Source organism: Phodopus roborovskii, unplaced genomic scaffold (assembly GCF_943737965.1).
Source record: "Phodopus roborovskii unplaced genomic scaffold, PHOROB, whole genome shotgun sequence".
Lineage (NCBI taxonomy): Eukaryota > Metazoa > Chordata > Mammalia > Rodentia > Cricetidae > Phodopus > Phodopus roborovskii.
The window spans coordinates 3,495,781-3,519,336 of record NW_026126693.1 but is presented as its reverse complement, the minus strand read 5'-3'; the positions used below and the strand labels follow the sequence as shown (position 1 = coordinate 3,519,336).

Sequence of the window (23,556 nt, the reverse complement as noted above, 5' to 3'; positions counted from 1 at the left end):
GCCGCCACATCCAGTTTACTGTCCTTCTGGATCGAGCCAGTTCCCCAGACACGTGGCCACAGATTTAATCTTGAGGGTTAGTTGACAGTAAAATTCTCTAGAGGTATAGGCTGAACTGTCAGTTTTTACCTTTGATTCCCACATCTTTGTTAGCCAGGGCATTTCTAGAAGCCCAGAGAGATGTTGGGAAGATTTATTTCTTCATACTCATCAACCAGATATCGTTGAGTCACCATTACCATGGCTTAGTTAGTCTAGTTCTCCTTTAACCCTGTGGCCATGTTACTTGGTGCTCACCTATTTACTATTGGACATCTCTAGTGAAGTGTTTGAATTGTTTTTATTACTTATAGTAACCTTCTTCACAAGATTTTAAAATTTATCTAAATTATAATATTAAACAGAGTGGATAAAAATGAAAGAAAACAGATAGTTATGTTAATTCCTAGGGAAAAATAGGGCAAAAAGCACTATTAGCTGTGACTTTTGTTGTCTAACTAGTGAATTTTTAAAAATTAAATGTGACTTTTGCCAGGTATGGTGATATCAGCATGTCTGTGATTCTAGCAGTAGGGCAACAGAGATAGGAAGATGAGGAGGGGCCATCCTAAACTACATATGACTCTGTCAAAAAATAAAGGAAAAAGAAAAAAAAAACACATGTGACTACTGATATACTTGGGCTTATTTTACATTTAATCATATTTATATATATTTATTATTTTTCTTATTTTACATATCAATTCCAGTCCCTCTCCCTCTCTCCCATGCCCCCCACCCTGCCCCACCCCAGGGAGGGTGATACCTTCCAGGAGGGATCATCAAAATCTGTCAAGTCATTTGGAGCAGGGACTAGGACCTCCCTCCTGCATCTAGGCTAAGGGAGTATCCCTCCATGGGGAATGTGCTCCCAAAGTCCTTTTGTGCACCAGGAATACATCCTGGTTCCACTGTCAGAGGTCCCTTAGACTGCCCAGGCTTTCTAACTGAGACCCATTGTCAGGGAGTCTGAGTTAGTCCAATGCTGGTTTCCTAGCTATCAGTCTGGGGGTCCATGAGCTCCCCCTTGTTCAGGTCAGCTGTCTCTGTGGGTTTCTGTAGCCTGGTCTTAACCCCATTTTCTTATCACTCCTCCTCCTTTGCAACTTGATTCCAGGAGTTTCAGCTCAGTGTTTAGCTATGGGTGTCTGCTTCTGTTTCCATCAGCTGCTAGATGAGGACTCTATGAGAACACATAAGTTAGTTATCAATCTCATTATCAGGGAAGGGCATTTAAGGTAGCCTCTCCAATGTTGCTCAGACTGTTAGTTGGGGTCATCCTTGTAGGTCTCTGCATATTTTTCTAGAGTCAGGCATTATGAGCAGTTTTCCCTGCTGGTTGGTCCCACAGCCGCGCCAGCCCCAAATAACACACAGAGATGTTGTATTAGATATAATTCTGTTAGCCTGTTACTATCATTTCTTATTGGCTAGGTCTATTTTAATATTAAACCATTTCTATCAATCTAAGTATTTCCATGTGGTCTTATCTTACTGGAGAGAGGGGCCAGTGTTCTACTCTCTCCATCCTCCATGTTGAATCTCCTCCCTATTTTTTCCTCTCTTCTCCTAGTCTCTTAGTCCTGCCTATCTTACTTTCCTATTGACCAACAGTGCTTTATTCATTAACCAATAAGAGAACATATTTGCAGAATGACATCTTCCATCAGTCAGTTTTCTCTTCAAACTTATAATGGCTCCCTCTATTATGGTATCTCTCTCTCTCTCTCTCTCTCTCTCTCTCTCTTTTTTTTTTTTTTTTTTTTTTTTTTTGCTCTCGTCTATTCATCCCCTGACTCAATCTTCCTGGTGTCACATGCTCTCATCTCCTCCCCTTCTCTTTCTCCTAACTTCCTCTCCACTCACTGCCCCACTCCCACTCCCAATATGCTCAGGAGATCTTGTTCCTTTCATCTTCTGTGAGAGACCTCATATGAATCTCTTAGGTTCCTCCTTATATCCTAGTTTCTCTGGTGGTGTGAATTATAGGCTGGTGATCCTTTGCTCTATGTCTAAAATCCACACATGAGTGAGTTCATACCATGTTTCTCTTTTTGTGACTGGGTTACCTCACTCAGGATGGTTTCTTCAAGTGCCATCCACTTGCCTGTGAATTTCAAGATTCCATTGTTTTTCCCCCACTGAGTAGTATTCCTTTGTGTAAATGTGCCACATCTTCTTTATCCATTCTTCAATTGAGGGGCATCTAGGTTTCTTCCATGTTCTTGCTATTACAAATAATGCTGCTATGAACATAGTTGAACAGATGTCTTTGTTGCATAGATGTAAATCATTTGGGTATATGCCTAAGAGTGGAATTGCCAGTCCTGTGGTAGACTGATTTCCGTTTTCCTGAGGAACCGCCATACTGATCTCCAAAATGGCTGTATGAGTTTGCACTCCCACCAGCAGTGGAGGAGTGTTCCCCTTTCTCCACATCCTCTCCAGCATAAGCTGTCATTGGTGTTTCTAATTTTAGCCATTCTGAGAGGAGTAAGATGGTATCTCAAAGTTGTTTTGATTTGCATTTCCCTGATGGCTATGGTTGTTAAGCACTTTTTAAAGTGTCTTTCAGCCATTTTTCATTCCTCTTTTGAGAATTCTCTATTCAGTTCTGTGTACCACTTTTTTTAACAGGCTTATTTGGTGTTTTGGTGACTAGTTTCTTGAGTTCTTTGTATATTTTGGAGATCAGCCCTCTGTCAAATGTGGTGTTTGTGAATATCTTTTCCCAGTCTGCAGGCTGCCATTTGGTCTTGTCAACTGTGTGCTTTGCCTTACAGAAGCTTCTTAGTTTCAGGAGGTCCCATATATTAATTGTAATCTCAATGTATAATCATATTTTTATACATTTATTTTTTTTCCTTCATTGAGAAAACACAACAAACATACCAAACTTTTCAATACCTCTCTATAGCTATCAGTTTGAAGGATCACATGGCCATATTTCCAAGAGGTCTGTGTAAAACTCCTTATGTATACTTTGCAGCTCAATGGTCAGAAAAATGCTGTGACCTATGAACAGAGACTGTATGATAGTGTTCCATTCAGCATTTTGTTCAATCCATTTTAAGAATGTAGTTTATGATGCAATGTTAAAACCCATCATTGGATTCATGTTTATGAGAGGTCTGAGGAAACACTGTCCCTCAATTGGCTCTAGGGAACTAGGGAACAACTCATGACTTCTACAGGGCTCAACTCATTATAAGGACACAGTATATGGCTAGGCACAGTGGTGTACACCTTTAATCCAAATTTTGGGAGGCAGAGGTAGGAAGATGTCTTTGAGTTCAAGGCTACCCTAGTTTACATAGAAAATTCCAGATTAGCTAGAGCTGCACAGTGAGATATTGTCTCAAACCAAACTAACAACAGCAAAAAATATTTGGTGCATAACCTGTCTTTAGGAAGGGATGCCATTGCATCATGTGATAAAAGGCAGCAGCTGATCAATTTTTGAACTTCAGATACAATTCTTCCTTTGAGATACATAATTCTAGCCCTTAAATGTGTCCTTTTCTAATATATGGATGATATTGTTATTATTAACACACACAATAGAAACCAAAATTCATATATTAATCCAAATTATCTGGTTTTTTTCTGTACATTTAGATTTTCTCATACCTCAGTTTTAGAGATACGATCACGTGTGGTCAAGTCAACCGCTCCTGGATGGCAATGACACAGAGAGGCTTCTTGTGGAATGCTGTAAGTAGACATGCAGGAAGGCGTTGTTCTTCACAAACATGGGATTGGGTTTATGCAAAGCCAGATAGAGCTGCCTTAGTTCCTGCTCCTCTCCCCTCACTCTGTGACTATCAGCAGTAAGTGCTTTTTGTTTGTTTTTGGTTTGTTGCTTGGTTAGGTTTGGTCAGCCCAAACCTGGAGGAAGAGGTAAAAGTAGAGAATAACATTAAGAGATACATCTGTATTTTACAATTTAAATGGTGGGATATGTACATTGAATATTATTTTTAGATTGAAGCAAAGCCCCATTTTGTTGGATAAGTTGAACCTTATCCTTGAGTCATTATTTTTGTTATTATTCTTGTTGATGAGCACACCCTCTATGTTAAACTCCTGAGTATGAGAAAGAAAACTTTCAAGAAAAAATTTGAGCCGGGCATGATGGTGCACACCTTTAAATTCCAGCACTCAGGAGTTAGAGGCAGGTGGATTTCCGTGAGTTCTAGGACACCCAGAGCTACATAGTGAAATCCTGTCTTAACAGCCCCCCTCAACCTGAGGAGAGTAAGGAATAATTTTTTCTTTATTATTAGTTTTTATAATTATTTTATGTGTGTGGATATTTTGCCTGCATGTATGTCTATGCACTGCATACATGCCTGGAACCTGCAGGAAGAGGGCATTACATCCTTTGGGATTGGAGTCACAGATGGTTGTAAGCCACAATGTTGGTGCTGGGAACTGAATCCAGATCCTCTGGAAGAGCAGCAAGCACTCTTAACTGCTGAACTGTCTCTCCATCCTGGGGAGTGGGGAGTGGAGGGCTTGTGAGCGTATGATCTGTAATGATCACCTCATAACTCATAACTGTATAGCTCTAAAAGAGAGAAGGTGTTTCCTCACTGTGCTTGGCCAATGGCAAGTAGAACTGCAGGAACAGGTGTTCATATGGGCTCTTGGTAGCCAGGGCTTACAGGTAAACAAGAAGATCTCATTGCCTCCTTAAAATTGTACCACACTTGAAAATGGGGAAAAGCAGAAATAAGAGAAGGGAGAACCCAAGAACACTCTGTTCTGGCTTTGTTCTTCTCTGCCATGGACTCACGTGTTCGATACCTGTATCCAACAAGTCTCTGGGCAGAAGTGCTGGCTTTTTCTAATTCCTGCCAGGTTTATGCAGGTCAGTCTTAAACATTGCATGAACAATTTTCTTTTCCCCTCCAGGGGGAAAGGTATTCAGCCTTTATTTAAGCAAGAGATTTGTTTCTTTAAACCATCTGTTCTCGGAGTGTGATCCTGAAACCAAGAGGGTCAACACCACACAGCTTGGAGATACAAATTCCTAGGCTCCACCCACTCACTTGGTTTACTGAGTGGGGAATTCAGAGTAGCAGTCAGCAGTTGGCCTTTACAGTCCTCCCAGACCATCCTTGCAGGCTCAGGTTTTGGAATTATTTTCTTAAACTAAACCCAAGGCAGGCATAGCTAATTGGTTAGCTCTTTGTCAGTCTTGCACATAGGGAGAACAGAGTTGACTTTCCTCTGTAGTTGCTTGCACCTTGCCTGCTCCTCTTTGCTTCTATAAGAAAGTTTACCAGATTTTATACCTAGTGCCTGGCCACCTGGACACAGGTTAGTGTGAGTACATGGTGTCATCAATCCTCCGGTCGTTAGCTATGAGGGAGAGTGATGATGTCAGCTATGAATTTAGAAAGCAGGGAAGATGATGGCCATTGAAACTTGACTGACAGGTCCCTGTTGTTGAGATTGCAGTGTCATTCAAGAGACATAAGAAGTCACCAGGGGCTGGTAGGTGCTTCATTTTTATTGTGGCCACAAGACCCCTCAGAGTCTCTTTGGAGTGAGAAGCACAGTGATTTCCAGCTTATAAAAAGAATGCAGAAATAACACCAGGAAAATGGTAGTATAAAAACATTAGCCCAAAAGGTCCCATTAGAAAATACTGGGGTATATGCATGGATCTCTTGTGTGTATGCAGATGCACTGACAGAACCAAGCAGACTTGTTATATACCTTGCATAGCCTGGAAAGGAGTTTACTTCCCATTTTGTCACAACTGACCTTGGTTTTGGAACTAGTAACAAACAGCTGTGATTTATCCTGGCCTGTACTCTTCGTGCTGGTCTAGGCATTTATCCTGTCATCCCACTAGACAGGCATTTTCATTTTTCTCATTTTACAGGTGAGAAAAATGAGTTAAGTAATAGCCCATATTCAAACAGTAATCTGGCTGCCCACAAAGCGTGCACTTAATTACTAAGCTTGAGTGGGGAAACCTATCGCCTGCCACTTGCTCTTCCCCCAAATGGTGGCACAGGACCTCTGTTCTCCAGTTTCTTTTAAAATGGAACTCTCAGTGCTGAGAAGCAACTCTCATCAAAAGAATGCCATCAAGAAATGTTCATGAAAACAGTTTATCATTAAATTCCCAGGTAAGGAATGTTTTCCTGGACTGAGTTAGGGTGTAACATAGTTGGGCTGTGTTGGTTTAGGAGTTCTTTTGCTGCATCATGTTCTTTTGCCCCAAGTTCACCCCCACCCCCTACCCAGTGTTCTGCAGCCTGCAGTCTCTCCTTTTATTTGATCAGCCTCATTGGAAGACATTAGGTTATCTCCTTTTGCTATTAAAGTTCTGCTCTGCATGCTTTTATATATGCATGCCATTATAAATTCTTACAGGTCAGGGCAAATGTTTGATTGACTGATAATCACAGAAGTTTATGGAATTAAAGAATTCTTGCTGTTACAAATTTTCTGAGCTCTCCCAGCCTTTTGATCGATGAGATTTCACGGTTTTCTACTCTGCCTTAACTCACAAAGGGACTGGATGCTGTATGTGCATGGAGTACATGGTTCAGTGATAGAGTGCTTGCCTCAAATGTATGGGGTTTGATCCCCAACTTGAAAAAAAAATGTGTTTAAAATTTTTATCTGAATGTACTTAATTTTCATTGGCCAAATCCAATACTTTTGGAAGTATGTTTGTGAGTATAGTCTTTATTTTGTGAAATTTGCGTTTTAGAGAAGTCTAATGTTTTAGACTCTTTTTTTCTGTTTGGAAATGTCTCTGTGAAGAGCTTCTAGTATTTGATACTTTAAAATGTTTAAAAGTTTTATATGAAATAGATTTTTATTTCTTAATGCTTTTTATCTCTTTTAGATTGATTTTTCCACATCAAAAAACATTACAGGTAAATTTGTAGTGACTACTTTGCAAAAGTGGCGTCTAACTGTGCTGCGCCTGAACTTTCGAGGCTGTCTCTTCCGAACAAAAACTTTGAGAGCTGTCAGTAAGTATGCTCACACCAATGGCCAACATTGCTCTGCCGTATCCACTCAAAGTGAGAAAAGAGTTAAGGGGACTTCAGTGTTGCTAGAATGTGTGTTCCCGGAAATGGTCCTTGGTCCATTCTTCTTGCCACTTTTTTTCTTTTGTCTAGATTTTATGTATGTATCGTCATTTTGTCTGTTAACTAGAAGATATTAAAAATTTTAACAGAATCTGACTATAGGCATTAACAGCATTCCCTTTGCATTTTGAAAACTGCCAAAACGCTATATGAGCACTATAATTGTGGTGACTCTTCATCATCCAAGACTTTTGACAAAAGGGGAGAAATAAAATGATGCACAGCTACTCACAAACCAAAACACTTAAGTCTGTTCATCTGTGATGCCCTTGAATCTCTGTGGAAATCTACATTAGGAAACAACCTTGCCCGAATTTTATCAATAAAACCTTCAGTAAAATATCCTCAAAACAACAACAAAAACTAAAGCTAACCATTAATGGCACTGTATATATTAAATTATAGAAGGTGCTTTTGTTTTATGCTTTTCTGTAAATTAGTCTGTCTGGTAACATTTCATGCTTGAAGCAGTAGGGGGACACTGAAATGTTGAAGATTTCTGTAATTGAAGTGGATGTCTACTTTGAAGACCTATGTAAATAAAGCTTTTCAGCATGACACCATAGTAAAAAACAAAACAAAACAAAACAAAACAGAAAACAACAAACAAACAAAAAACAGTATTAAACAGCATTCCCTTTCATCTTCCTCAAACCATTCATTCCTTCACTTTGTCAGTTTTTCTAAAATTGCACTGATGTATATGTGATTTAATAGCATTGATGTCACACTCTTCTGGCCTCCATTGTCCCCCACTGTTAACCCTGAAGGTTTAAAAACAATGTAAGAAGATCATGCTGTTTGCATTTTCCTTTATCTTGGAAATTTTTCTATGTCACTACTTACAGATTTGCTAAATTCTTTTCGTGACTGAAATAATTTTTGTATAATAAATGTGCCCTAGTTTGCTTATGTGGTTTCTTGTTGATGGTATTGAAGTTATCTGAGCTTGCACTGTGCTGTCTTTAACCTATGTGTTCTTTGAGATTCCGTTTTTTTTTTTTTTTTTCTTATTCTTCCAGGGGAAACCATGGATATTTAAAAATATTTAACCAACTGATACCAAATAATGAGAAAAAATTCCATATATGTATTTACATCTTACTTTGGAAAAATATGTTACTTTTGGAAAAGTATAAGAGAGAAAGTCAAGTTACAGAATAACATACACACACAGTTACACTCTGAATATAACATAAACATATGAAGAATTTCAATATGAAAAATAATATACATATAACTTGATTCTTATTTTGAGACAACTGCAATGATGTATATATGTTTTTTTTAATTTATTATTTTACAGGTCGATCCCAGTCCCCTCTTCCTCCATCCCTCCCTTTTACCCTCTCTGCCCTCTCACATGCACCCTAACCACCCTCCCCTCCCATCCCCCCACCCCAATTCCATATGTAGGGGAATGCCATCCAGTTGGGGTCATGTAGATCTGACAGGTCATGTGAAGTAGGGACTAGGGCTTCTCTCCTGTCTCTAGGTTAAGGCAGTTATCCCTCTGGGGGATGTGTTTGCAAGGTTCTTTTTTGCACCTGGCTCCACTGTCTGAGGTCGATTAGACTGCTCAGTCCTTCTGGCTGAGACCCATATTCAGGGGGGTCTGAGTCAGTCCCATGCTGGCTTCCCAGCTATCAATCTGGTGGCCTGTTAGCTCCTCCTTGTTCAGGTCAGCTGTCTCTATGTGTTTCTGCCACCTCGTCTTGTCCTCTCCATCTGCTTCTGGGTTCTAGTTCGACTCAGTGTTTATGTATGGGTGTTTGATCCTGTTTCCAACAGGCATTAGTTGAGGGCTCCATGGATAAGTTAGTTGTTGATCTCACTATCCAGGAAAGACATTTATGGTAGCCTTTCCACGGAAGCTCAAATTGGTAGTTGGCGGCAGTGTTGTACCATCAGTATGGTGGTTCCTCAGGAAAATGGGAATTAGTTTACCACAGGACCCGGCAATCCCCCTCTTAGGCATATACCCAAATGATCCACATCCATTCAACAAAGACATCTGTTCAACTATATTCATAGCAGCACTATTTGCAATAGCAAGAACCTGGAAGCAACCTAGATGCCCTTCAATTGAAGAATGGTTAATGAAGATGTGGCACATCTACACAATGGAATACTACTCTGCAGGAAAAAAATAATGGTATCTTGAAATTCACAGGCAAGTGGATGGCACTTGAAGACAGGCTTGTTTTGAACTCAGTGATCCACCTGCACCTGCCTCCCAAGTCCTAGGATTAAAGGTATATATCACTATGGTCTGGCTAGACTCTGGTTCTTAAGGAGCCACTAATTTCTGGTGCACCAAGAACATTTGTGATATAAATTCTAGGCATATTATAGATTTTGTTTCTTGTCTTTTGAGACAGGGCCTCTTTGTAGCCCTTGCAGTCCTGGAACTTGCTGTAAACACCAGGCTGGCCTTAACTTCAAAAGAGAGCCAGGTTAGTTGATTCTATTGGCTTTCTTATGATGTCCTTGACTTCTTTAGCTCCTACAATCCTTCCTCCCTCTCTTCATCCAGATTTCCTGAGGTTAGCCCAACATTTGCCTGTGGGTCTCTGCATCTTTTCCCTGCGTTTGGCCCAATGTTTGCCTGTGGGTCTCTGCATCTGTTTCTATCCGTTACTGGATGGAGGCTCTCTGATAATAATTAGGGCAGTCACCAATCTGATCACAGGAGAGGGCCAGTTCAGGCTACCTTATCACTATTTCTAGGAGTCTTTGCTGGGGTCATCTATAAGGGAAACTATAGGGTTTCCCTTGTATCTGGTTTCTGCCTGACCACACAAAGCTCCCCTTTCTAGCCATCTCTTTCAGTACTCCCTCTCCACCCCCCCAACCCTATCCCTTAAGTTCTCATGCCCACTGGTCCCCAGCCCACCCAAGAGATCTCTTCTATTTCCCCTTTCAGGGAGATCCATGTAGTTCTCCCCCCACCCCTTGAGCCCTCCTTGCTATCCAGTCCTCTTTGGGTCTGTGGATCATAGCACAGTTATCCACTCATGAATGAGTATATACCATGTTGTTTATCATTCTAGATCTGGGTCTGGATTACCTCAGTCAGGATGAGGTTTTGTTTTGTTTTGTTTTGTTTTGTTTTGTTTTGTTTTGTTTTTTCTTCTAGTTCCATCCATTTACTCTTCAAATTTCTTGATGTCATTGTTTTTAACAGCTGAGTAATACTCCATTGTGTAAATATACCATATTTTCTTTATTCTTCAGTTGAGGGGTATCTAGATTGTTTCCAGGTTTTGGCTATTATGAACATTGTTGCTATGAACATAAGGGAACAAATGTCCTTGTGTTATGAGAGTGTCTGGATCTTGAGGTAGATTGATTCCCAGTTTTCTGAGAAACTGCCATAATGATTTCCAAAGTGAGAGGCCTTTTTGTAGACTTAAAGGTAGATAAAATAATTATAAACCTTACTCTCTTTGTCTCTGTTTCTGTCTCTTTATATCTGCATATAGCTCTATAATACACATATAAGAAAACATATCAAGCTGGACATTGGTGGCACATGCCTTCAATCCCAGCACTTGGGAAGCAGAGTTCTGTGAGTTCTTGGCCATCCTGGTCTTCAGAGCTAGTTCTAGGAGAGCCAAGACTGTTACACAGAGAAACCCTGTCTTAAAACACCCCCTAAAAAAGAAAGAAATATACATGGAAAATATATTGTTTACTAAACCTGTAATTTTCAAATAAAAAAAGTGAACTTGGGAAGTAATGTTTAAATATGTTTGACTTATGATTTTGATGACAGCAACAGTGAAGACTGGAGTGAGTTCTGAGGAATGTGAGGGTGTAGTTCTAGAAGCTCGAATTTTGTTTTGTTTCCTCCACCCAATGTTCTTGATTCGATTGAGTAAATTCTCTTCTACTCTGCCCTGAAGGTTTTTGTTTATCAGTGTGCTGGGTTTTTATCAAACTTATTATCTCATCACTTGTTTCCCAGCATTGATCACCTGAAGTGCTGTTTATGTATTGAACTACTTTGCATTTCCTTTTGTTACACCTCAAAGGAAATAAGAGCTAGTTTATTTTTGATCAAATAAGAATGACCATAGCTCAGGAACACAGGTTCAAGTTGCCCTGAATAATATGTTCCCTGGAGCTGGTCACCTGAACTTTTTATAATCATTGAACAAAAGAAAATCATAAATTAAGGCATTTACTAAATACATTAGTGGAGAAATCAGGTAGACTGGTTTCAACAAAGTGGTGGTGTCACTGCTATAGATTTTAATTTTTATTGTTTTTATTAGCACATGCTAATTACACACAGTAATGTGTCTTGTTATAGCATTTTATACATGCATATATTGTATTGTGATCACTTCGTGCCCAGTGATTCCTTCCCTCTTCCTAGCTAGTCTGCTTCTGTGCTTATGTCCCTCTTCTCCACAGCTACTTTTCTATGACCAGTCTTATTCACACATCATGGACTATCTTTTTAACATACTGTTGTATTTTATTTTCTAACATTTTCCTACGGGTATATTATAAAAGGATTGTTAGTCTTTTATTTTCTTTTTTGTGATATATGTTTGGTGTCCTTGTTAGGATAATACTGGCATTAAAGAATGAGTTCAGGAGTAATTCTCTCTCCCTCTCTCCTTTCCTGAAAGAGTATGAGAAGGGTTAGTGTCACTTATCCTTTTTTTTTTTTTTTTAACAGTTTTCATATTTATAATTTTATTTGGAAATGTATATCAGATATATCACTCAGAATATTCTAAATACAGCACTCAGGAGGCAGAGGCAAGTGGGTCTCTGTGAGTTCCAGGCCAGCCTGGTCTACAGAGCTAGTTCCAGGACAGGTTCCAAAGCAATACAGAGAAACCCTGTCTCGAAAACAAACAAACAAACAAAAAATACTCTAAATAGTATCATATGTATCCATTGTAGCTTACATCTGCACAAACACCATTTGTTTATTGAAGTTTATGTGGTTAGTAACAAATAGTATTAGGTCATTTAGCATGAGGTTAATTTGATGCTAATACCTCACTAAAGCTAACTTTCATATAGATTTGGGTACATTAATATCTGCTCCTGCAGGGGAAGGGGGCTTCATTAAGATTTAAAATTTAGATTAAATTAAGCACTTCAGGATGTTACAGCTTTCTTTTTTTTTATGCATATAGAGTATTTTTTATTTAATTTTATATAACAAAGTCCAATTAAATGAAAACAAACATTTATACACAATATTTGGGAATTTGGGCGTCGTTCTTTCCAAACTACTTCCTGCTGGTAAGGGGCGGTGTCTTGGGGGATTCGAAGAAGATTCAGATATCCTAGCTGTAGTCTGTAGGGCTGTTTTGTCCAGCTGTTTGGAATGTAGGATCAGCTTATACTCTGTTTCAGGCGGTCTGGTGTGATCAAACCACATTAGTCTGGAAGGAATCCACATCTTTTCATTTTCTGTGGAAACAAAAATAGAAATACTTTTCCCCAGTAACTTGTTCTTCAACTTAAATTTTGGAGTCAAAGCGTTTTTTTTTTTTTTTTTTTTTTTTTATTATTATTTTACATGTCGATCCCAGTTCCCTCTCCCTCCCTCCCTCCCTCCCCCCAAGCCCTCCCTCCCTCCTTCCCTCCCTTTTGCCCTCTCTACCCTCTCCCATGCACTCTAAACACCCTCCCCTCCCAACCCCCCACCACAATACAATATGTAGGGGAATGCCATCCAGTTGGGGTCATGTAGATCTGACAGGTCCTGTGAAGTAGGGACTAGGGCTTCTCTCCTATCTCTAGAATAAGGCAGTTATCCCTCCATGGGGGATATGTTTGCAAAGTCCTTTTGTGCACCAGGGATACATCCTGGCTCCACTGTCTGAGGTCTCTTAGACTGCTCAGACCTTCTGGCTGAGACCCATATTCAGGGGGGTCCGAGTCAGACCCCTGTTGGCTTCCCAGCTATCAGTCTAGTGGCCCTTAGCTCCTCCTTGTTCAGGTAAGCTGTCTCTGTGTACTTCTACCGCATGGTCTTGTCCTCTCCATCTGCTTCTGGGTTCTAGTTTGACTCAGTGTTTATGTATGGGTGTTTGCTCCTGTTTTCAACAGGCATTAGTTGAGGACTCCATGGAGAAGTTAGTTGTTGATCTCACTCTCCGGGAAGGGCATTTATGATAGCCTTTCCACGGAAGCTGAGATTGTTAGTTGGGAGCAGTCTTGTAGTTCCCTCAACCTTTCTTTGTGTTCAACTTTATCTTCAAACCAATATTGGCTCCCTCTTTTATGTTCTCTCTCTCTGTCTCTGTCTCTCTCTCTCTTTCCTATTTTCCATTCCTAACCAGGCTCAATCCTCCTGGTCGCACATGCCTTCCTCTCCTCCCTCTCATTTTCTCCTACTTCTCTCTCCATTAGCTGTCCTCCCCCACTATACCTGAGGTCTGGGGGACTTGTCCCTTCCCAGTTCTGTGAGGGACTTTATATGAATCTCTTAGAATACAACTTGTATCCTAGTTCCTCTGGTGATGTGAATTATAGGCTGGTGATCATTTGATCTAGGTCTAAAATCCATATATGAGTGAGTACATACCGTGTTCCTCTTTTTGTGACTGGGTTACCTCATTCAGGATGGTTTCTTCAAGTGCCATCCACTTGCCTGCGAATTTCAAGATACCATTATTTTTTTCTGCAGAGTAGTATTCCATTGTGTAGATGTGCCACAACTTCATTAACCATTCTTCAATTGAAGGGCATCTAGGTTGCTTCCAGGTTCTTGCTATTACAAATAGTGCTGCTATGAACATAGTTGAACAGATGTCTTTGTTGCATTGATGTGAATCCTTTGGGTATATGCCTAAGAGGGGGATTGCCGGGTCCTGTGGTAAACTAATTCCCATTTTCCTGAGGAACCGCCATACTGATCTCCAAAGTGGCTGTATGAGTTTGCACTCCCACCAGCAGTGGAGGAGTGTTCCACTTTCTCCACATCCTCTCCAACATAAGTCATCACTGGTGTTTCTAATTTTAGCCATTCTGGCAGGGGTAAGATGGTATCTCAAAGTTGTTTTGATTTGCATTTCCCTGATAGCTAAGGATGTGGAGCATTTTCTTAAGTGTCTTTCAGCCTTTTTGATTTCCTCCATTGAGAATTCTTTCTTCAGTTCTGTACCCCATTTTTTAATAGGGTTATTTGGTGTTTTGTTGACTAGTTTCTTGAGTTATTTGTATATTTTGGAGATCAGCCCTTTGTCGGATATAGGATTAGTGAAAATCTTTTCCCAGTCAGTGGGCTGCCGTTTGGTCTTGTCCACTGTGTCCTTTGCCTTACAGAAGCTTCTAAGTTTGAAGAGGTCCCATTTATTAATTGTTTCTTTCAGTGTCTGTGCCCCTGGAGTTATGTTCAAGAAGTGGTCTCCTATACCAATTTGTTCAAGGGTACCTCCTACTTTCTCTTCTAAGAGGTTCAATGTGGCTGGATTGATGTTAAGGTCTTTGATCCATTTGGACTTGAGTTTTGTGCATGGCAACAAACATGGGTCTATCTGCAGTCTTCTACACACCCTCATCCAATTGTGCCAGCACCATTTGTTGAAGATGCTGTCCTTGCCCCATTGTATAATTTTAGCTGTTTTGTCGAAAATCAGGTGTTCATAGGTGCGTGGATTAATATCAGGATTTTCAATTCGATTCCATTGGTCTACCTGTCTATTTTTATGCCAATACCAGGCTGTTTTCAGAACTATAGCTCTGTAGTAGAGCTTAAAGTCAGGAATGGTGATGCCTCCTGATGTTCTTTTATTGTATAGGGTTGTTTTGGCTATCCTGGGTCTTTTGTTTTTCCATATAAAGTTGATTATTATCCTTTCAAGGTCGGTGAAGAATTGTGGTGGGATTTTAATGGGGATTGCATTGAATCTGTAGATTGCTTTTGGTAAGATTGCCCTTTTTACTATGCTTATCCTACCTATCCAAGAGCATGGGAGGTCTTTCCATTTTCTGGTATCTTCTTTAATTTCTTTCTTTAGAGTCACAAAGTTCTTATTATATAGATCTTTTACTTGTTTGGTAAGCGTTACACCAAGATACTTTATGTTGCTTGTGGCTATTGTAAAGGGTGATGTTTCTCTGATTTCTTTCTCTGCCTCTTTGTCGTCTGAAAAAAATAGGGCTACTGATTTTTTTTGAGTTTATCTTGTATCCTGCTAGTTTGCTGAAGGTGTTTATCAGCTGTAGGAGTTCCCTGGTAGAGTTTATTGGGTCGCTTATGTAAACTATCATATCATCTGCAAATAGAGACAGTTTGACTTCTTCCTTTCCAATTTGGATGCCCTTGATCTCCTTTTGTTGTCTTATAGCATTAGCTAGAACTTCTAGTACGATATTGAAGAGATATGGAGAGAGAGGACAGCCTTGTCTTGTTCCTGATTTTAGAGGAATTGGCTTAAGTTTCTCTCCATTCAGTTTGATGTTGGCAGTTGGTTTGCTGTATATTGCTCTTATTATGTTCCTGTTATCCCTGACCTCTCTAATACCTTTATCATGAAAGGGTGTTGAATTTTATCGAAGGCTTTTTCTGCATCTAGGGAGATAATCATATGGTTTTTCTTTTTCAGTTTGTTTATATGGTGGATCACGTTGATAGATTTTCGTATGTTAAACCATCCCTGCAATCCAGGTATGAAGCCTACTTGATCATGGTGGATGATTTCTCTGATGTATTTTTGAATTCGGTTTGCCATTATTGAGTATTTTTGCATCGATGTTCATCAGGGATATTGGTCTGTAGTTTTCTTTCTTAGTTGTGTCTTTGTGAGGTTTGGGTACCAAAGTTATTGTGGCCTCATAAAAAGAGATTGGCAATAAACCTTCTGTTTCTATCTTGTGGAACAGTTTGAGGAGTAGTGGTATTAGTTCTTCCTTGAATGTCTGGTAGAATTCTGCACTGAATCCATCTGGCCCTGGACTTTTTTTCGTTGGAAGGCTTTCGATGACTGCTTCTATTTCATTTCGGGTTATAGGTCTATTTAAGTTGTTTGTCTGTTCTTGATTTAATTTTGGTAAGTGATAGTTATCCAGAAACTTGTCCATTTCCTTTGAATTTTCAATTTTTGTGGAATACAGATTTTCGAAGTATGACCTGAAAATTGTCTGGATTTCCTCTGTGTCTGTTGTTATGTTCCCCATTTCGTTTCTGATTTTGTTAATTTGCATGTTCTGTCTCTGCTTTTTCGTTAATTTGGATAAAGGTTTATCAATCTTGTTGATTTTCTCAAAAAACCAACTCTTTGTTGCATTGATTTTTTGTATTGTTTTCCTGGTTTCTATTTTGTTGATTTCAGCCCTCAAGTTGATTATTTCCTGGCGTCTGCTCCTGCGGGGTGATTTCGCTTCTCTCTGTTCTAAGGTTTTCAGTTGCGCTGTTAATTCATTTATGTGACTATCCTCTGTTTTCTTCATATGGGCACTTAGTGCAATGAACTTCCCTCGTAGCACTGCTTTCAAGGTGTCCCTCACTTATCCTTTTAATGTCTGGTAGAATCTGCCAGTGAAACCATTTGGTCCTGGGTTCTTTTTTTGTTGGAGGCTCTCTGTTGTTTATTTCCAATCTTCATTTACTATAAATGTATTTAGATTTTATTTTTTGAGTCAGTTTTGATAGTCTGAATATCTGAAAATTTGTCAACTTCCTGTAGCTGGAGTGTAACTGTTGATTGCACTTCCTGCAGCTGGAGTATAATTGTTTAGCACCTCTGTAGTTGGGGTATAATTGTTGATAGTATTATCTTATAATCCTTTTTATTTCTGTAAAGTTGGCACTAATAAGCTCTCTTTCATGTTTCATTTTTAGCAATACTAGTTTCTTGTTTGTGTTTTTTTTTTCCCTTGGTCAGACTAGTTTATATGTTGTTAATTCTGTTAATTGTTTCAAGCAGCTTACTTTCCGGCTCTTTTTAAAGATACACATAGAAATTACCATTTTAACCCCTAAATGTGTCAGTTCTATGGAATTAAGTATCCTCACATTGTTCAACCATGACCATCTGTCTCTAGAACTATTCTGTCACAGAAAGCTGGATCTCATCACCCATTAAATCTCTGACTCGCCACTTCCTCCTTTCCCTAGCTCCTTCTGCTTTCTGTCTCTACAGATGTGCTGACTCAGGACTCCATGCAAATGAAATAACAGACTAGTTATTGTTTGGTGACTAACTAATTTAGCCTAATGTCTTCAAGCTTATCCCATGTTAAAGCTGTATTACATGCACATGGCATTATTAGCTATTGTTGTAGACATACATTATGTTACTTTTATGTTGCCAGGACAAAGTTCCTGAGATGAATAAATTAAAAGAAGAACAAGGTTGTTTTTCACTGATGGTGTCTGGGTTTTAGTCTGAAGTCCTGCCCCCTCCCAATGGTGCCACGGGCTGGAAATCAGATCTTTATAATTGGTCTTTGGGAAGTATTGAAGAGCCAGACTAAAAGTTTTCAATTCTTTTGGTTAATTACTACAAAGTATAATTGGTAATTATATAGTGAGAGTGTATTTTATTTAGTAAGAAATCACTGAACTGTTTTCCAGGGTGCCAGCACTCCTTGGTACTGTCACTGTCCTGGAGTTTGGTCATTCTTGAAGGTGTGCAATGGCATCCACTGCTGTTCTCACATTTCCTTGATGGCTTGTGCTCTGTGGGGTTACAGTCACATCTGCTAAGGTCTTGTGTTCATTTGTTATTTTTCACAGGCTGGATCTTGTAGCCCTGGCTGGCCTTGACCTTCTGGTGATCCCCTTGCCTCTGCCTTTTGAATACTGGAATTACAGGCATACACCACCATACCTAGTTCAATTAAGGTTTGGGGCTCATTTTAAAATGGGCTTGTTTCTTTATTGTTGAATTTTAAGAGTATTTTGTGTATTGTGTAAATACTGTCCTTTCCTTTTATTTATCTGTTTTCTTTTTAAACGTAGATATAACTATAATCTTGAGTTTTGAAACTTACTTCCATGTGACGATTTCCTGGTGTTTAGGACAGGCCCACTAGACAGTTTGGGATAGAGAGGAAATAAGCTACATTCTTATGATTGTGTAGATTCCTGAGATTTTCAGATAATGAAAACTTGTGGGTCAAATCCTTTCCTATTCAGTGGGTGTATTGGTTATATGTTCATTATAGCAAATGATATATATGATGACTAGAATAAATGAAATTAACCTTTTTGTTGGGATCAAGGCAGCCCAAACATATTTTCTTAGTTTATTAGTTTTTCTGTATATTTTTAAAATATAGTGATTTTTGGCCCAAATACCTTTATCATGGCAATGAGTCAGTAAGCAAATCCGACCAAATCTTTTTTTTTTTTTTTTAAGGCAAACTCAGTAGTATTTATTTTCGGTAACATGAACAAAGGAAAACATTGACAGTTCATGTAACACTTGTGAATTTTGTATGATTGTGTCACTGGGGTAACAGTTGGTAAGTGTTCTGCCACTGAGTTGTATACCCAGAAGCAGTACTTGCAAATTTTCTTTTAATTTAATTTTTATTTATTTTGATGTGTATGTGTATCTTAGTGTTCTATTGCTATGAAGAGACACCATGACCATGGCAACTCTTATAAAAGAAAGCATTTAATTGGCATACTTACAGTTTCAGGGGCTTAGTCCATTATCATCATGGCAGGGAGTAGGGTGATATGCAGGCTGGCATGTTACTGGAGAAGTATTTGAAAAGTCCATGTCTGGATCCTGTCAGGCAGGAGGAAGAGAGAGACTCCGGGAATATGGGCTTTTTGAAACCTCAAAACCCACCCCTAGTGACACACTTTCTTCACCATGGTCAGACCTCATAATGCTTTCAAGTAGAGCCATTCCCTATGAAACTACAGGGCATCTTCATTCAAACCAACACATTTCACTCCTCAGCCCCCATAGGCTTGTAGCCATAGCACAATGCAAAAATGCATGTAGTTCAACAAAAGTCCCATAGTCTATCGTAGTCTCAACATTGTTTAAACCCCAAAGTCTCTTTTGAACCTCAAGGTGATCTCTTAACTGTAGTCCCTGCAAAATCAAAATAAAGTAGATCACATACTTTCAATATACAATGGCATAGAATATGCATTGCCATTCCAAAAAGGGAGGAAAGGGGGCATAGTGAGGAAATAACAAGTCAAAGCAAGACCAAAAACCAGTCAGGCAAGCTCCAAACATATCAGATGTCAAAGCACTTTTCAGATCTCCAACTTTCAGCTTTGTTGACTGCAACACACCTCTCCCTGTTGGGCTGGTCCTACTCTCTGTAAGCAGCAATACTTGGCAGGTATCCCACAATGCTGACATCTCCAATATCTTGGGGTCTTTATTGAAATCCAGGGTTCACCTTCATAGTTTCATGGTCTTTCTAGGCCTTCATGTAGGGATGCCCATGACACACAGCTAGTCTCAGTGGCCATGGAGGGAGATTCCACAAATGCTTTCTTGAATCCTTGTCTCTAAAACCAGATCCATGTGGCTAAAGCTGACAAGTTCTTCTGCTTGCTGTGGCTAGAACTTGTTCAAATACATTTGCATTAACTTTCTGGGGTATCTGTTTTTTTTAGATCTAGAACTCAGAGATCTGCTTGCCTCTACTCCCAAGTGCTGGGTTAAAGGCATGTGCCACTACCACCCAGCTAGCTTTCTGGTTTTGATGGTTTCCTTCACTGCTTAAGCATTGCTTTCATTCATTTAACAAGTTGGAAGTTTAACTGGGTCGGATCTTCCCCTTAGGTCACCACTCCCTTTATTTCACTTAGTGTCAGATTTTTCTTTGAACTTTTTTAAAATCTCCTTGAGCACTGGAGTTAATTCCACTTCCTGATGCTCCCTTTCTCCTCAAACTGTACATTTTATATTTTTCCTTTCTCAGTTTGCTCCTTTTCACTATAGACCTGCATAAAACTGGCCACTAATAACCACATGGCATAGTCAATGGTAGGCTGTATTGAAACCTCCTCTACCAGCTGGATTGTGGTGGTGGGGCACGCCTTTAATCTCAGCACTCTTGTGGTGGGGCACGCCTTAAATCCCAGCACTCTGGAGTCAGGCAGATAGAGCTCTGTGGGTTTGAGTTGCAGGACAACCAGAGATGTTATACACAGGAAACCTTGTCTCAAACAAACAAACAAACAAACAAACAAACAAAGAAATCTCCTCTACCAATGACATTAATCCAAAACTCTTCAATTTATCCTTAGGTAGATTTTTTTTTTTTTTTTTGACAAGAGCAAAAAGCAGCTGTGCTTTTTGCCAAAACATCCTTATAACAATTCTAGATCACTTACTAATATTCTTCTCTGAAAACACTTGAGCTGGGCTGTCAATCTTTATTGCCCTCAGCACCACTGTCTTCTTTGCTTCTAATAGTATGGCTCATTAAACCCAACTTAAAATGTTCAAATGCTTTCCTAATCCAAAGTCCACATTCCACTAACAAACAGCACAGTCAGGCCTGCCACAGCATTACCCTGTTCCCTGGTGCTAACTTCTGTCGTAGTCAGTATTCTGTTTCTGTAAGGAGACACCATGACCGTGGCAACTCTTATAAAAGAGAGCATTTAGTTGGAGCTGTCCTATAGTTTCAGAGGTTTAGCTCGTTATTGTCATGGCAAGGAGCATGGGGTATGCAGTCATCCAAAACCATAGGCAGTAGGAAGAGAGAGAGACTCTGGGCTTGGAATGGACTTTCTGAAACCTCAAAGCCCACCCCAGGGGTGTACTTCCATACCTCCTACTCCTTTCAAGCAGTGCCACTCCATATGAGTTTATGGAGACCGTTTTCTTTCAAACCACCACAATGTGAGCGCATGCCACATATGTGCAGGCGCCTGTAGAGGCCCCAAGAGGGCATCAGCTCTCTTGGAGCTGGAGTTACAGGTGTTGTGAGCCTTCCACGTGGGTACTGGGAGTTAAACTCTGGTCCTGTCTCCATCTTTCCAGCCCACATGCTTGCCAATTTTAAACTGTATGTCTGCATATTATTTCATTTGATCTCCACAACCTGAATGCCCATGCTATTATTCAGATAAATATTATTTTCTTTTAAAGAACAATTTAAATAGAACAAATTAGTCCTGTCTTACCTAAATTCTGACCAAATCTTGATATTGCTGTTAAGGAAGTAATCTATGTCAACTATCATGACATTTTTAATTTTTTTGCCAATGATTTAGTAAAACTGTGTTTAATTCTTGTAACCTTGAGCATATTAAAAGACAAAGTGTTTCCACCTTCCACTCTAGTCTTCTACTGATGTGTATAGAATTACACATATTTCTGGACAGAGGTTTGCTTTTCTAATTTTAAGACTGGAGATAAATATTGGCAGAACTTTGGGGCCATCTGGCTGCCCCACAGTCCCACACTGATATGAAAGCTCGAGGGACATGAACCATAAAATGGTATCTTAAGACATTTTATAGGCAGGCAATGGAGCACTTTTATGGAATTGGGCATGTGAACTTATTACTGAACTGTATCATTTGTCAGAGCAGAAGAATAGCTCTGGTCTCTTTAAATAAAATGTGCATTTTCAGAGGGGCTAGGCTCCAGAGGAAGAAATTGTTAGTGAATGAAATAAAGGAACTATATAATGTTAACTATCTTTCCCAAGTAACTGGGCATTAGGCCAACAGTGACAAGCTTAGGCTTAGGGGACATCAACTCAGAGCAAATTTTACTTATAAAACTCAGAGAACTTTTGGTCTAGAAAGATTTTTAAAACATAACTTTATGCAAATGTTAAATTTTAAGCATACTTTCTCAAATATGTACATCTCAGAATTATCATATACTTTTACTGTGCTATCTACTGAACATAAAGGAATGCCCAAAGTCAGGCCATGGAGTAGCTGTCAAGTAAGACACTGGTAGCAGAGGAATCGATTGCACTTCCTTGAAGTTCTCAGTTGGAAATGAGCAAACCTTATGCTTTCAAAACATAACTTCAGTTACAGCTCTGAGCAATACCAGCATTCCAACTCATTTAGCTCTGGGATGGTCCAGAGTAATTTCTATTATAATGTATCCCAGAGCCTATTTCCAAATACATCCCAGGGGATGATGTTGGATATAAAAGTCAACCAATAAAATCCCTAACTAGCCTCTAAAACTTGAAACAGGGAACAATTTGGACCCTTTTCTGAATCATACGCCATCTGCCTCCCTCCTTCCAATCCTTTGTGACTAGGGATAATTTCTCTGCCTGTCAGTGAGGCAATACCTGGATTCTCCAACACCAAATCTTGATTTCTTTGGGGACTCATTTTTACTTCTGTTCTTGGAGGCTTAGGACAATGATGAATGAATCCATTGTTCCTCTTGGATATCTGTAAAGCTAACAGCTGTCTTTAATGACTCCTAGTGTGTAATGTGAGATTTGCATTTCCTATATCTGATAAATTCTGTAAGGTGTTCAGACCCTCACAGTCCACACAAATCACCTAAACCAAACCAGCACTGCTGGCTGGCAGTTCCTCTGACTTTCCATATCTTGGTTTCCTGTGCATATTAATATAATTCAAATGTCTCTCTTGCCAGCAACTCTCATTGGTTTCCTGGGAGCAAAGGTGTAATGCCCCTATGACTGCTCTGGTTTTTTGGGATGGGCAGGATCTGGTTCTGGATATTCTGATGCAGGCAGTCAAGGGCAAGGATCATGTTTCCCTGCACAATAGAAAAAGTTTACATGGTTCTTCCACCTATCAGCTGTGTGGTTTTGTTCAAGTTACCCAACCCTCTGAGCTGTGGATTTCTCATCTTTAAAAGGTAGATAACATAAAGCCGTCAGGGGGGATACTGTGAATCACGAGTAGAATATGAGAAGCCTTTAGTGCAGTACTCAGCATCTGTTGACATTCTATAAGTACTCAGTGCTGTTTGTCATAAATCATGTTTCATGCTTGGACAGTTTGTGAAAGAATCAAGGATGACCAGAGCTAAACTTTGTCTTGATACAAGAGAAGTGAGAATATGTGGGAGGAAACCCTTGGGATGTAGTGTTTCACTCAGGGCCTATGCACATTCCTCCTTATGGTTTGCCAAGTGTGTGAGTATTGCTGATTATCGCTATGCACCCTGCTTTACTGGCTGTTTGTTTTGTAGGTGATCTAATTTTAACTAAAACCCCAGAATGCAGGAATCACCTTGAGTGCTTGTCCTCTCTTCTATTGTCTCTGGTCGTATTTCTTGTTTTCTGTATTTTTCACCCCAGATTCTGACCCTGAATCCTAATTTTATCATTTGTTTTATGGTCCTTGCCCTATTACCTCAGGAGGAAGTACCTCTTACCCAGGACAAGTGGCTTCCTGACACAGATAAAAACAAATGAACAGTGTTGTTACCACACTAACTGGTGGCTACAGGTCTCCAGGGCTTTTGAT

At 39.6% G+C, this 23,556-nt stretch overlaps 1 protein-coding gene across 1 annotated transcript in view; it reads left to right on the top strand.

The window, feature by feature from the left end:
- Fbxl13 (F-box and leucine rich repeat protein 13) overlaps nt 1-23,556 on the top strand; it is a 202,378-nt gene that overhangs the window by 74,269 nt on the left and 104,553 nt on the right. The window contains exons 8-9 of the mRNA XM_051174812.1: nt 3,658-3,753; nt 6,914-7,043. Of these exons, the coding sequence (XP_051030769.1) occupies nt 3,658-3,753; nt 6,914-7,043 (226 nt within the window). The remainder of the gene's footprint in view (nt 1-3,657; nt 3,754-6,913; nt 7,044-23,556) is intronic.